This window comes from Strongylocentrotus purpuratus, unplaced genomic scaffold, assembly GCF_000002235.5.
Source record: "Strongylocentrotus purpuratus isolate Spur 01 unplaced genomic scaffold, Spur_5.0 spur5_scaffold_11, whole genome shotgun sequence".
Lineage (NCBI taxonomy): Eukaryota > Metazoa > Echinodermata > Echinoidea > Camarodonta > Strongylocentrotidae > Strongylocentrotus > Strongylocentrotus purpuratus.
In genome coordinates, this window is record NW_022145596.1 from 11,608,520 (window position 1) to 11,623,527 (window position 15,008).

Below are 15,008 nucleotides of genomic sequence, written 5' to 3' on the forward strand. Positions count from 1 at the left end.
AAATTCACATACAGGTAAATATCAGATGTACATGTAATGCCAAAATGAGCTAATAAGCAATCAATGAACTGTCATTTTAAAGGGCCCATGACATCGAAATACAAGTGTATTCCTGTTGGTGTGCAGTCCTTCATATTTGATATGTAAACTTGTGAATTTGTTTCATAGATATTTAAATATTTTTTGACATATTTGTTTTTCAAACTTGCTAAGCTCCACCCCAAAAACCTCTAGATCTTACTCCCCTTGTGACATCATCTGTCAGTCATCAATGAGCTAACTTGAGAAAGTGGTATGTATCTTTGCCGAAGTCGACCACCTGTGACAATACGTAATACAATAGCAGCATACAAGTTTCTATGTCAGGCATGCTGTAGCATCACCAGGAAGACAAAGGCAATGATGATGATGTATTGTACATAATTATGTATGGAAGCATGCAATTCTATTATGAACGTGTGATAAGCTGGGGGAAATTACATACCATTGTGTATTCTGGTCAACTTTAGCAAAGTTACATGCCCTTTCTCAAGTTAGCTCATTGATGATTGACAGATGATGTCACAAGGGGAATGAGATCTGGAGTTCTTTTGGGTGGAGCTTAGCAAGTTTGAAAAACAAATGTCAAAAAATATTTAAATATCTATAAAACAAATTCACAAGTTTACATATCAAAATATGAGATGTATGCAGGACTGCACACCAACAGGAATACACTTGTATTTCGATGTTATGGGCCCTTTAAATAAATCAGAAATTTTAGCCTCAATCATGATCAAATGCCCTGTGACAAAGGTTCTTCATATGAATCATACCAGGGGTGTCTTTGTCATAGGTTACAATGATTGGTCACGCTTCTTACCGGTAATCAATTTAGAATTATCCCTACGTGCAGAGTAAATCATGACTCAACGCGGTGTTAATCCCCTGTGCATGCCATTACCCCCACATGTTCGATCACACATTGAAATACTGTTTTAAAACATACAGCATTATTAGGTGTAAGGTACTACATGTATTTGTGTCATATCGTATTTTACTTATTTTGGAAATGTTAATAAATGATTCTTAAGTAAAACAAAATGAAATGTCTTTATTGTATTAATGACCCGACCAATCCCAATGAAATTTTAAATGTATACCTAGAAAAACCATTGCCAATACTTTTAAATTGTTTTGAAATAGCAACTGAAGATCCACTTGTGCCAAATTTTAATAAAACCTTGAAAGCATTATGATCATGGTGAACATGACATGAATTTCCGTTTCGGTTTAATAAAATTTGGAGTGGACTATTAGGCTATTATTATTATTATTAATAACAAGGGCAGAAGTAATGCAATCATCTTAGATTAAAGGATAGCGGAAATATTGGTGAGAATAAAAAGTGGCATTTGGATTGTAAATAGGATTTCTTTAAAGAACAAGTCCGGCAATACACTAAATTTCCACAAGAAACTATAGTCCTGTAGCCAAGGTAAACAAAATCACGATGTCTTAATTTCCTCCCACGATACTCCCATAGATACTTTTCCATCTTTTCCCTTTTCATTGCCCCAATCATCACCAAAATTGGTATTTGCCTCTAATTTTTTTAAAATGGAAATCTTGTATTATCTTTCAAAGCCTTTCTTAAATCATGTTCGCACGAGATACTACCGGTACAGTGAAGCAAATATCGATTTACCAATCAAAAGTCCATTACTTCTACTAATATACTAAATGAAGAACAAGAAATTAAATTTATACAGCTAATATTTTGCTCACAATAATCTTTTGTTTGATTCTCGTTTTTCTGGGACTCTACATTTTCATGTGCTTGTGGTGAAATGTGAAATGTAATCGGTGTGATACAAATATGAAGTAACCTTGTTAAAACACATGACAAAAAAGACAGGATTCCATAAATACAGGTGAACAATATTTTAATACAAAATACAAGCTACAATGCAAAACTATATAAATAAATATATCATACTGAGCTGTTAAGTATGAAATGATATTAAATGAGGTGTATAAGCAAAGAATGTACATTATGAAAGCTAAAATGTTAAATATAATTATTTACATGTTATACTTTTAAAAAGCAATGTTAAAAAGCAAAAACATGGACAATAACTGCCTCTACATTTGAGAGCATATGATAATCAAAAGTAAAATATAAAAAAGAATGTCTACGAGTGACATTGACCTATAAAACATAATTCAATAATCTGGTTTCTCAAGAATGAAACTGACCTTTAGATGTCATGATTTGTTATGAAGATAAAGATGAATTTAGTAATACTGAACAGCTTTTATTCATACAGTCAACATTCACAATAGCACCATATTACGTATCAAAATGAAGGTTGTAAGTAAACTAAAACGTCAACACATTTTATAAATGCATTACAGTGCAAATAATGTATCAAACTAAGAATTGCTTTAAATAATCAGAAGTTTGTAGACATGTATGTTATCAACATTTTCTCTCAATAAGAGGGCACAGACACATATATGTAGATGTTACATAATCAAAATCATGTTGCATATAAACATAGCACCAACATTTAATTATTATGAAAACATTGTTACAGGGTGAAAAACAGATAAATTCTGTTTGTGAATACATTTAACATGTTTAGGTCAGCCCATATTTTCACACATTTCTCCTAATTCTTAAAAAAAAAGTTCTCTACAATCAATACTTCATAGGTTTAAATTTTAGTAGAAGAAAAAATAATTGAAAACACTTTACAATAATTACATGTAATTTATTAGAAAATGGCAGTGCAGTGCAGCACAAATGATGGTGGGTTAGACAAATACTAGTTGGTGTCAAAATACTGTCCAAGAAATATGAAGGATGATAAAACTTGTTATATGCTCCATAAAGGGTGAGATCAAGATTACATTATATAAAAGAAGAAAATTTACCATTTCATTTGAGTTGAGGCATAGTTTAAAAGATCACAGATCTTTTCCCTTCCAACCCCCCCCCCCTTCTTTTTCCTTCGTTGTGTTTTAAGTTTTTGAAATAAAATAGCTAGCAAGTAATTGTAACGTTCCTGAAAATCTGATTGGAACAGACAAGAATGAGCTCATTATCACTTCCTGATGCAGTTCAGGGAAAATAGAAAATCATGACATCCCCTACCCCAAAAGAATATTATAAGAAACGAAATATGTGCTGTTGAAAGGCCATTGGCGGTATTATGAGTATGCTTTCATCTCAAAAATATTTCTTTTTATCTATACAAAAACAATTAATAGCCGAGACCACTTTTTTTTTGGATTTTGTCTTTCATTTAATCTCCCATGCCCATGATGCCCATTGAAGTTATAAGTGCCGGTTTTATGCTAAACCCCACATATTTCAAGATGTTTGCCGGCTAATATCACGCTTGAACTGATGCTTGTAATGGTGCTAACAAATCTCTGAAACTAATCCAATTAGTTTTCATTTTTTTTTTAGCAAAAGCGCAAACACGCGTAGGAAAAAATGTAAAGGTATACAAAAACCTGGTACTCAAATACCGCAATGACCCGGCCTGATTGACAGCATGTATTTCAGAGATGGAAGACTAGATTGTCAATTATGAAATGCAAGATAATATGGAAGATCATCTCTTATCATCTTTATGGTATAACACAGGCAGTAGGGAGGGCATCCATTCTCTTCATCTCCTCTGTGGCTGGGCAAACTGGTGAGAAAGAGATAAAATGAAGGAGTATTTGAGTATCATTTCTTTTGTTTAAAGGCCATATCACATCTTACATCGTGACAAAGTTTAGATTTTGAAAGGCAAAATAGGATTAAACGACAGGAAATTAAAAACACAACTAAAGGTTCTTCATTGAGGTCTATTAATATTGAACATACAAGATGCTATGAGCCCTCCAGTCACAGCAAAAGCCCAACTGACTACCGTTTGGTGGTCATTCTGTATATAATCATAGCCCTTCGCAACTGATTTGGCGCTTTTTTCTGATTGGAAGGCTTAGAAATTCTCACAATTTCAATTCTACTTTTCATATGACCATCAAGAACCTCAAGAAGAAATATATTCAAATATTTGTTTGAAAGCCAAATTATACATGGTTTAGAAGGCATATATTGGCCTGAAATATTAGGATGTGAAAGGCGAGTGGAGAGCTTCTTAGGAAGTGTATTACTGTACAGCTCATGATATCTGTTATGCACTTGAAGATATACACTGTAACACATTCAACATCCTCATCCATTTTCCCCCATGTCTTGTCACATCAATTTCGAGAATAAAGTGCCCCTTTAAAAAGAGAATAAAAATCCGGCAATTTTACTGCACAAAAAAAATCTTTTAAATCTAAAAAGACTTACCCTGTTCACAGTGGTCACCATAGAAACCAGTGCCGGCACACTTGCAGATGGCACCTTCCTTCTGCTGAACGCACACCCCCTGGTTATGGCAGACATGGTTCTTGCAAGCATCCCCTGCATGATGGGAATGGAACAAGAAGACAAAAGTGTGGAAGGCGAGAAGAAAAGAGGGGGGGGGGGGAGGGAAGCCATTATTTTTAATGAGAAATATGGGGAAAGGAGAGAATAGGCCCCCAAAAAAACTATGAGAATAGGGGAGGTTATGGAGGAGGGGGGAAGGGGTGGAACAGATCGTTTTCATCCTTCTTTACCTATGTACACTGTAGTACTTATATAGGCCCAGTATATTTTCCTGATTGGTTAAATATTGAGTTGTGTTAATTGTGTTTAAATACCACTCTTTATGCAAGAAGCCTCTGACCTTTCCTCTTATAATTGCTTGCGTTTTCCTACTTCCTTCCTTTCCCTCTCTCCTTCCTTTCCCTCTCTCCTCCTTGTCCTTCTCTCTACGCCCGGCCCTTTCTCTCCCCTTCTATATTCCTATCCATCTCTTTCCTTTCTCTCCCAAACTTTCTGTCTAGTCAGCTTCCTATGCAACCTACTGCACAATGTAAATAATTGTATTTCTAATTTTTCCTGTTAATCTTCCTCTTATGCTCCATAAAACAGCAGGGAAACCGTCCGTTTCCTTTCCCAATCTGTTTTCCTGCCCACTTGTTATGATACTCTTCTAATCCAGTCTAAACAACAGAATCTATTTTCTTCCTAGGCTATCCCATTTTGTTCTCCCCATTACCAAACCAGCATGGGGTCTGAATAATAAAGGCCTTCAAGAAGTGCTGCTGATTAGGGTCCCTCATTAGGCTCATACCTACCTACATCAATCACACTGAGATTATAAGCTATGGACCGATTCATTCAAGCAACTCTCTGTAATTTGTAACTCTTTAATAGGAGTCATTAGCAATCACTTAATTTTTAAGTTGAAAATTCATTGTAACAAATATAACTACCGGTAGCACTTAGTACATGTATGTTCTACATAGTACAACTACGGTATTACAGAATTTACAAAATAAATATTACACAATATTGAATTAGACTTAAAATAAGTACAAATTAAAAGAAAGAGATATGTTTCAGGGATTTCTTAAATTTGTCCGTGCATGGACTTGGCTCATATGGAATATAATGGAAACCACTCTCAAAAGAGTATTTCAAACAATTAGAATTGATTTGACTACGATCTGAAGATGACACAAGGATAGTAAATCTCTATTATGGATATAATTTGAAGGAAAATGAATCCGATAATGAAGAAAAGATGAACAGATTCAACAGACTATGAGCAGATTTGTTCTTACCAAACATAGCATGGCGACAGAGCTTGCTGCTAGCAAACATCCATGGATTTTCACATGCCGTCTGCTTTCCGCACTCACACTGCTGGCCTACGATGTTACACCCCTTGAACACAGTGGTACATTCCAGCTCAGCTGTAGACACAACATGAAAGGAGATATATATTTGATCAATTCATCTGGATGAATTTACTATTGCTATACATTCGTTTCCTAATCATCATAATTCAATGAACTGGTACTTGTACACACATGTATCAACAAAATATGTAGGATACTAAAAAGGTCATTTTAGACCCCAAAACGCGTGAATTTACAAAAATGTAGATTGAATAAGAGACATTCCAATCCGAGTCCACTTTAAAAAAAGTACAGTGATCGTTAATTAATTATAACCAACACAAAAAAGCCAACAAAATGCCGATATTAGCATTGGCTGGATTAAAACGTATAAGGGCTATCTCATTTTTCAATGGCTGGTTCAAAATTACCGAATACTTGTGGGGCACCACCAATATTAGAAATGGTTATATTTATGGATATTTTAGCTTTCTTTGAACCGATTTTGATCAAACAAAGATGATTTTGTCATTTAAATTGTATTTTTTCATTATCTCACAATTTTCTTTTTTTGTGTAGCGCCCTTTGCAACAAAACTCAACTATCTCTTTAACTGAATGTTTGGGGCCTACATATACATGACCAAATGAATAAAAAAAAAGTGGTTATACTAAACAAAATATTTGAATAAAAATCAGTTTTACAAAACTTTTCTCTATTCATATTTTCTCTACGCAAACTGTTTGGGAATAGGCAGTGTAATTCTCATCTGTCAAAGTTACCTTTTAAGCACCTCATAGGTAGAAGACATGCATAAACATTAATTATTTCAATAGTAGAATCGATGAAAACCCCTTAACTATTGCATACGGTATATTCAGAATAACTTAAAGCAAAGAATTATCAATATCAATCCATGTGTAGGAAAATCTTTTTGAAAATCTTATTACAATGGGTGACCAAAGAAGGCAAGGCAGAAATTTTCTGTTTACAACCCCAGTACTGAGACTGGCTGCACAATTTGCATATGAATGAAAATACCTCCCTATTTTTAACTGCTTTTTAATGTAGCCAATCTCAATAATGGAGATTTTTGACAGGTTTGTATGCAGATCTATCCCCAATCTTTAAGCAGCACATTCTTTAAGAAATCTCTCCAGTACATACTACATAGGTTCCTAATACAGAAAAAGTTGGTTCAAAGATGAGATATATGTATATAGAGATTCAAAATAAGGAACATAATAGCAATATCACGATTTATAAAAGATTTGTCAAGACTTTGAGGGTTAAAATTTAAAAAAAGGGCAGCTAATTGATATATTCTAGGCCAGTAAGGCCACTTCATTAAGTCAGCCACATCAAATGGCAAAACACATCTTTGCAACATATGGTCTGATTTTGAAGGCCTATAGTCTCAACTTCCATAACCTTCTTAACATTTTTTTTTTTTTGCGGGGGGGGGGGGGGGGGGGGCAATATGAAAATGTGGAAATCCTTTACAGATCAGGGATGCTTGTTTCAAAATTTCAGATCACAGATACAGGGCATTATTTTCATCTTTCTTGCAGCAAATATAGCTTAAATTCTACATTCAGAAAACCAGAATGCACATAGACAATATAAAGTAAAACAAATGGGTCTCTTAGGGTAAGACTAGTGGGAAGTCTGGCTGGTTGACCTCAAATGTAGATGGGGTCATTGCTGTCAGATACCAAAGTACTGACACACCTACAGCAGGGTCAAATTACTGGCGCTTAGATGCATTCACACAAGTTCACCATCAAAGTTTCCTTCGTTCAGAGTACAAACAATTGCCCAATAAACAGAAAATTCAAGCCCACACAAGTTTACCATCAAAGTTTCCTTCTTTCAGAGTACAAACAATTGCCCAATTTAAACAGAAAATTCAAGCTCACACAAGTTTACCATCAAAGTTTCCTGAATTGTATGATCCATTACTTCTACATTTCCACCATAAAATCAAATCTTCAGACTACTGAACTATAAAATTTGCTTTGTCTCACATTGCAGAGATGGTCTGTTATCTTTCAATTATTATCACTACCAAACATGGGAAAAACAGGCCAACATTTTGGAAAGTTTGCATATATATGCCCTTTAGTTGATTAGTTCATAATTCTGTAATTTTTCATAATCATTGTAAATATACTTTTGAGTGCCCTATTTAAAAAAAAATGCTATGGATTGGTCTATGAACAGGTTTTAGGTAATGAACTACATGTTAAGATGAATTGTAATAAGTCCAAAACATGGTATAATGAGGGGGAAAATTATTGAAAAAGGAGGGGGGGGGGGGGGCTAACACAATCTTTGAGCAATTAGCAATGGGAAATGATTAGCAATGGTCATCATATACCATGAACAGGATAAATCTTTATGTTCCTTGTACATGCCACATACAACATGACTTATTGCCTGAACTAATGTTTGTTAATTTTTCAATATAGAATAAAGAAGTATGCCTACAAATTGGTCATGTAACTGTAAATTGATATTTCTTGCTCTAGAAATGCTTAGGAGTGACTGGTGAAAAATCATCCATTGGATTTCTTCCTGATCGAAACCAATCGTATGTGTGTCAGAACATCAAGCTTAATACATGGAAATGAATGTAATATATCCCAAGTTGATTTAATCTAGGTCATGTTCTTAGACAGGGAAAATAATGTACTTGAATTTAGGATATTAAAGGGAAGGGCTCTCAATTTATATTCTTATACTCAATATGCAAGCTATCCTTTACCATGATACAGGTTGTGATTTTTAACTTAGCTATAGAAAAATCTGACAAATGATTTATTTAATAACTCTTACACTGTATATGACATTTGTTGCAAAAAATAATGAATAAAAGAGTAAGGATTGCTGACCTAAATGTAATGTTACGTTCAGTTTACAGAAAGAATTCAATTTGAGTTCGAGTCCATATTACACATGTATTTGAAGAAGAAAAAAATGGGGATGTGGAGAAGTTTATGCCCCCCCCCCCCCCCAAAAAAAAAAAAGATTTTGATAATGTATCTGTACTTACATTAAGTGACACCAGATTAGAATTAGACTATTTATTTTGAATATAAAAAATCTGAAGCTGTACAGGTTGTACAATGTATGTATAACTTTCTGGAGAAAAAAAATTGCTGTATTTTTCACATTGATTTTCTGCCAAAATTGGGTTGGAAAATGGAAATATTACATTACTGGCTTGTAATTTGTAAACAGAAAAATTTTACAAAATATTCTGATAAAAGATTAACCACCCCCCCCCCCAAAAAAAAACAAAAAAAAAAAACACAACATATATATATATATATATATATATATATATATATATATATATATATATATATATATATATATAAATACCAAGATCTTGGATTTGCTTAACTTCGTCACTATGAGATAATGAAATCTGCCCTATAAGCTATAACTAAAATGTATTTCCTTATAAACAAAATATCAACAAAGATATCCCTACTGTATCAACAGTTGTGGGTCCAGGATTCTTTAATTTGGTGGGAGAAGGCCCCACATATACATGTGTCAAAATCTGACAAAGCCCCCACAATATAGAATATATTAATAAATTTTGCTTAATTGGCAAAGGAGAACACTTCGGTGATAGGGAGGGGCACATTTTCCCCTCCTCTATGCTCACCAATTTAAAGTACAATTCTTCATGGATTTAACGGATGTTTGATACAAATTTCTTAGCACAATTAAATTAAAAGTATGTAGTTTATATGCCTAATATAGCTATTAAAAGAAGCTAATTTTGAGATGCAGAAGACAGGTTGTTTCCACGGCTTTATGCAATTAAATGATAAGACAAAAATTACTGAATTAATTATATACTCACTAATACAAGTTATATAAAATTAAATGAACTTAAATATCTGAAAATATTTTGCACTGCTCTTCTTTAGAGTACATATACATTGTATGGATAACACTTGGTCTAATAAATGCTTACATGCCCTTCAACATCACTGTCAACATTATGTTTGTATGAACCTAAAACAATGGGGGTGCATGGTACTAGCATGAAGGTCAGTCGTCACAGAATTATGCAAGTGGGCGGGCTAATAGCAGTCATAAGGATATACATGTACATGTATAAAAACAATGTTGAAAGAGGGTGTGCATTAGAGACGAATACTGTACATCAGAGCATAAACAGATGAATAAACAATGCTTAAAAAAGAGCTCTCTCAACAACCACAAAAGAAAAATAAAAATAATAGAAGTAGTAGAATGAAAATGTTGAAGTTAAAGTTCATAGGTCACATTACACATAAAGAAGGCCTAGAGAATCTGGCTTTGACAGGGAAAATTGTGGGAAGGAGGAGTAGGGGAAGAAGGAGGATACTTTGGATGGACAGTCTGCAGAAATTATTGGAAGAGAGAGGAGTGAAAGAACTGGGAGTGGCACTAATACAGAAGGCTAGGAGCCGAGGGTTGTGGAACAGCATGATCGCCAAAGCCAAGCGATATGGCACTTAGAGAGAGAGAGAGAATGAAAATTTTAAAAAATACTAATTTTCATCGAGGGGAGGGTGCATCTTGCACCCCCCCCCCCCCCCCCCAAGCCTTGTGAGACCATCAATAATGTACAAGTATACCTTACCTTTCGCTTCCAGAGCAAAGTAGAAAGTCACTGCAAGAGATAGCACAAGGAAAGCACGCACCATGATGACTGGATGGACTGTTTCAAAGACGAGAAAAGAAAATGGAAAATGACTTGCGTTATGTAATTATAATGAAATAGTGCATTATTCCTAAATCTTTTTTTTTTTAAAATGGGAAAATCGATTGGATTAATAATCACTTTATTAACCGATACCCCATCTACTAGTGACAATTCTTTGTTGATAAAAAAAGATAGCAAAATGGATTTTAATACTTTTTAATAAATTTTAATACTCTGGTAACATACGTAAAGTCCTCCATCCCATCAGACTATGATGAAGCTACAATTAAAGGGCAACCCAACCTTTGTCATATGATAGTAGAAGATATAAGAGAAACAGGAGGGTAAAAGTTTGATATAAATCAAACCAAAAATAAAATTTTAAAAATGAGATCACTATAAATCAAAGTAAATTTCAAATTGGCGATTTGGTCAGTGCATTGTGATTTAGTCACAGACAACTCACCTAGCTATTTCTTGTGGACAAACAATAGAATTCATTTCGTATGTTCTCCCTTGATAATGTTTCACTGTTGTGCAGTCACATCGATTGTCTCTTTATTCTTCATTTCCTCCCTTCCTATGTTGTTTTTTCTAATCTTTCTCCCTTAGACTTTGTTTCCTTTTCCTTACCCCTTCTTATCTGTTACTTTTTTTCTTTCTTCTTCTTCCCTTCTACTTTCTCCTTCTCCTCCTCTTCTTTCTCCTTCTCCTTCTCAGTAATTTGCATTCTAATCAATGTAGTTTGTCATTGGGAGTGCCGTGCACAAGCATGGCACAGTTCATGTCATGGTAAAGCGATTCGAGGATGAAAAGAGAAGTCAAGCACTACAGTGCACAATTCAATCTGACGTCTGCTACCCCGCCCATACAAATTATACTTTCATACTTCCAAGAGCAAGCAAACTGCATCTTCCAAACCCTGTCAAATCACTCATTCATCAATCATCATCATGTTAAAATAAAACTTGCTTACCTAAAGTGAACTCGGCGACAAAAACAGAACGATGTAGTTCTATAAAACACGGCAGTCATTTACAGTCACACAAGTCGAGCCGAATGTACGTTCTTACAATCGGCTGAGCAGTGGAGTGTATCACCGGTACAGCTTTCCGTACACTCACTTTGGAAACTTTACCAGAATTCTTCCGGTATCGCGGGCTAACAAATTAGCATGGCTAGAGCTTCGCGGTGAGACTGCGTACGCTACTCGACGAAATCACGCCCATAGAATACAAGCGACCAATCAGCGTGCATCTAACAAAGAGGAATGTTTGCACCTGTGCCATCAATCTGCAAATAAATGTATGAATGCATTAGGAGCACAGGTACTTGACATATTATTTCTATTGTGACGGGTCGGGAGGAGCGCGTCTCTAATAATAGACCTATTTACTGATGCGTTTCAATTTATTCATGTTCCTCTCCAGAACTAACGATTTAATTGTTGATACATGCATGTGCGTGGAAAGCCTCTGGAAAGTTTTGAGTGCAAGAACAACTTTTGTTTAAGAAGTACGATTGGTAAGCAGATCTATGAGAGACTCGGGTATTAAAAGAATAGGCATTTTAAGTCAAATTGTGAATTGCATATTACTTGTTGTTAGGTAGCCACAATGTTTGCAAAAACAATGTATGCAATTTGCATTCTGACAATTATTAATTACAAGGGAATTAAATTATAAATTAACATGGATTCATGCATTAAATTAGATTTTATTACAAAAATGGTTTATTTACTTTCAGGAACAGATTATCATATTTTTTTTTTGACGATTACTTTTTCATGAGACACCTTCTATACAGTACAGCCGACCATACATGGACCCCCCCCCCCCCCCCCCCCCAGGCCTCCTCCATTATTTTATTACAATGCCATAAAACATTGGAATTCCCTTCCCAATGGTGTAAAAGAAATAGAAAACTATGATCATTTTAAGAGGAAATTAAAGGAATACCTAATACTTGACAGTCAGAGAAGAGAAGTGAATGACATGTTATATGATTGAAATTGTTATTCTTCTGTCGGTTCATACTTTTTCATGTTGTATATACTTATGTTTTCGTACGTTATAGAAATTCTACAAATTCATCATTATTTTCCTCTTCTTCCTTCTCCTCTTTTTTTTCTTCTCCTTCTTCTTTTTCTTCTTGTACTTAATATCATTTCTATCATCAGTTTAATGTTGTTATTATTATTATTATCTTTTATAAGTAGTTCTTTTAATTTTCTTATCTGTCTGTAAATATTTCTATTTTAACGTATTAATTTTATACATGTCTGTAAGGGACCCCACTGGAAATAAGCTCTCGAGCTTTCGTGGGTTATCCTGTTCAAGCTGACTTATTTTTGATCTGTTATTATTGTATATTGTTGTATGTTGGAAGCTTGTCGAATAAAAATCAATCAATCAATCAATCAATCCATACTTAATTTTATTAAACTGATATTCAGAAACTACCAAATTTGGAAGGAAGTAGTTCTTCACCAACAACAAAAATTATGAATAATTAATAATGTTTTCACCCTTCTCTTCTCTCCCTCTGCATCTCACCCCAACCATCTCACCACCTTCTCTTTCACACAATCTCCTTTTTTCTCTGTTCACACACACATTCACACCCCACTCTGAAATTATGAACAAAGCAGATTATAATAAAGAATAATGAGAATTACATCTTGTCCTTTCTCTTTTTAATGTTTCTTTGACAAAAAACATTGAGCCTTTTATTGACTTTTCATTCATACAGTAATACAACAAAAGTAACGTCTTATTACACACCTAAACTAATACTTTCTTCATTTATATTCTCATTCATATATCAATACACTCAATTCCATGTTTTCTACAGTTGGAATTCGGCACATGGACAACAAAAATCATGTTAGGTTCTTTAATTTTATCACTTTAACAATATTTTTCCACACACATTTTCTTCAAGCTTCTCAATTTTTTCCTTCATATAAATACAGCAAAATACATTTGCTTCTCATTTTTTTCAATAGCATCAAAGAAATTGAGTAAAAAGAAGTCAAGACGATATGACCATTGATAAGTAATCATGTTTTGACCTAGACCCACCTTTATACTTGTATGAAAATGCCATACTCAAAGAGTATCTCCAGATAATAAATCTTGTCTCTCAATCCAGATATCTCATACTAAAAGTGTAATCCCTGACAGAGTAACCACCATGCAGCAATATGTATATTTTGTATGGCACAGTTTATTTTGGGGTAATTAGTAAAGAATAACAATATTATTGTCCCATCGCAATTTTCTATTTACTAGGATTTCAAATTCTGCAAAGCCATACATGCAATTGATAAATTGCAATACATTTACCGTTTACCGGTATACATATTTTGTGTAGTTTTCCTGACTAAGATCTCAAGAACTCAGTCTTCTCCAGTTGCAAGTGTTTCGCAAAGTCAACATAAGCAACAGAGAAGTTCTTGATGAAGTCTTAGAGGGGCACTTCGCCGAGTTAATAATGTACAACTCTTCACATTATGCCATGGTGCCCTGGTGCAAATATAGAACAGATAAAATACATAGCAGTCACATGATGTATTTACAGAGGTGCTGTGAAACGTACCTTCAAAATTTGTGCTGCAGAACATCAAGGCTCCATTTTGTCTTCAATTCATACACAAATTTGAAGAAAGGGTCTGAATATTTCCTACTTAAATCTCACATTCTGCATTTAAACACAACTCCCTTTATTCACAGTTAGAAAGAGCAGGTAAATACACTATATTTGGGCCTATATTATCCAACATATATAGATTTAATTTCTTGCCCTGTTATACCAGACACAAGTTAACATCTAGAAATTAAAATACAAATTATATGCCACAGAATGTTCACATATTCCATCATGGAGTTAGCAATCATTTCAATCTTTGGTTGGAACTTTTTTGAGGAGACATTGATAAACGGTATAAGCAATGTACATTTACCAATACAGGGATTGTGACTCTGTGCTTTTACACTCATTCGATTATACTGGGAATAATCAAACACCAGAATGACCAGATAACAATTTATTTGGATATTCTTCTTGCCCAAGAAGTAAATGCCAAGGTTCTGTGAACTAAATTAGCCTTAACCTAACAGAATTATGACTAAATAAACCTGGAAGCTATGGGAGGCTATTAAACAAAATTGAATACGTCCTGGCTAGAATGCCTCATCCACAATTTGCAAACAATCTCCCGACCTATCCCAATTTAGAATTCCATTCAGAGTTGCGAAGGAAAACCCAAACCACATCTACGATCTCTCAGTGTATCGCATTATTAAGTTGGCAACACAAATAAGGTTCCAGTGACATTTATGCTTTGCTACCACAAATATCTTCTGGTATCAGTATGCAGGCCACCGCCTCCAATGTGACTTATGAACCAAGACAAAGTGCATAGCGTCCTCCAATATACAAGTTTGTATGCCGAATAAGCAGCCTGTACATGTGCTTGTGTTCCCTTCCATATTGACATGAACAAGAATATATAATCACATTCATTTATAAC

General features: G+C 34.4%; 1 protein-coding gene across 1 annotated transcript; it reads right to left on the bottom strand.

The window, feature by feature from the left end:
• Positions 1-3,504: 3,504 nt before the first annotated feature.
• Positions 3,505-11,599, bottom strand: LOC753064 (cell death abnormality protein 1). Its single transcript, XM_001176229.4, has 5 exons — positions 11,451-11,599; positions 10,412-10,489; positions 5,707-5,838; positions 4,343-4,456; positions 3,505-3,686 (listed from the first exon to the last, which is right to left on the bottom strand). Exons 2-5 carry the CDS (start codon positions 10,473-10,475, stop codon positions 3,622-3,624), a joined length of 375 nt encoding a protein of 124 aa, XP_001176229.1. The 5' UTR covers positions 10,476-10,489; positions 11,451-11,599; the 3' UTR covers positions 3,505-3,621.
• Positions 11,600-15,008: the final 3,409 nt, after the last annotated feature.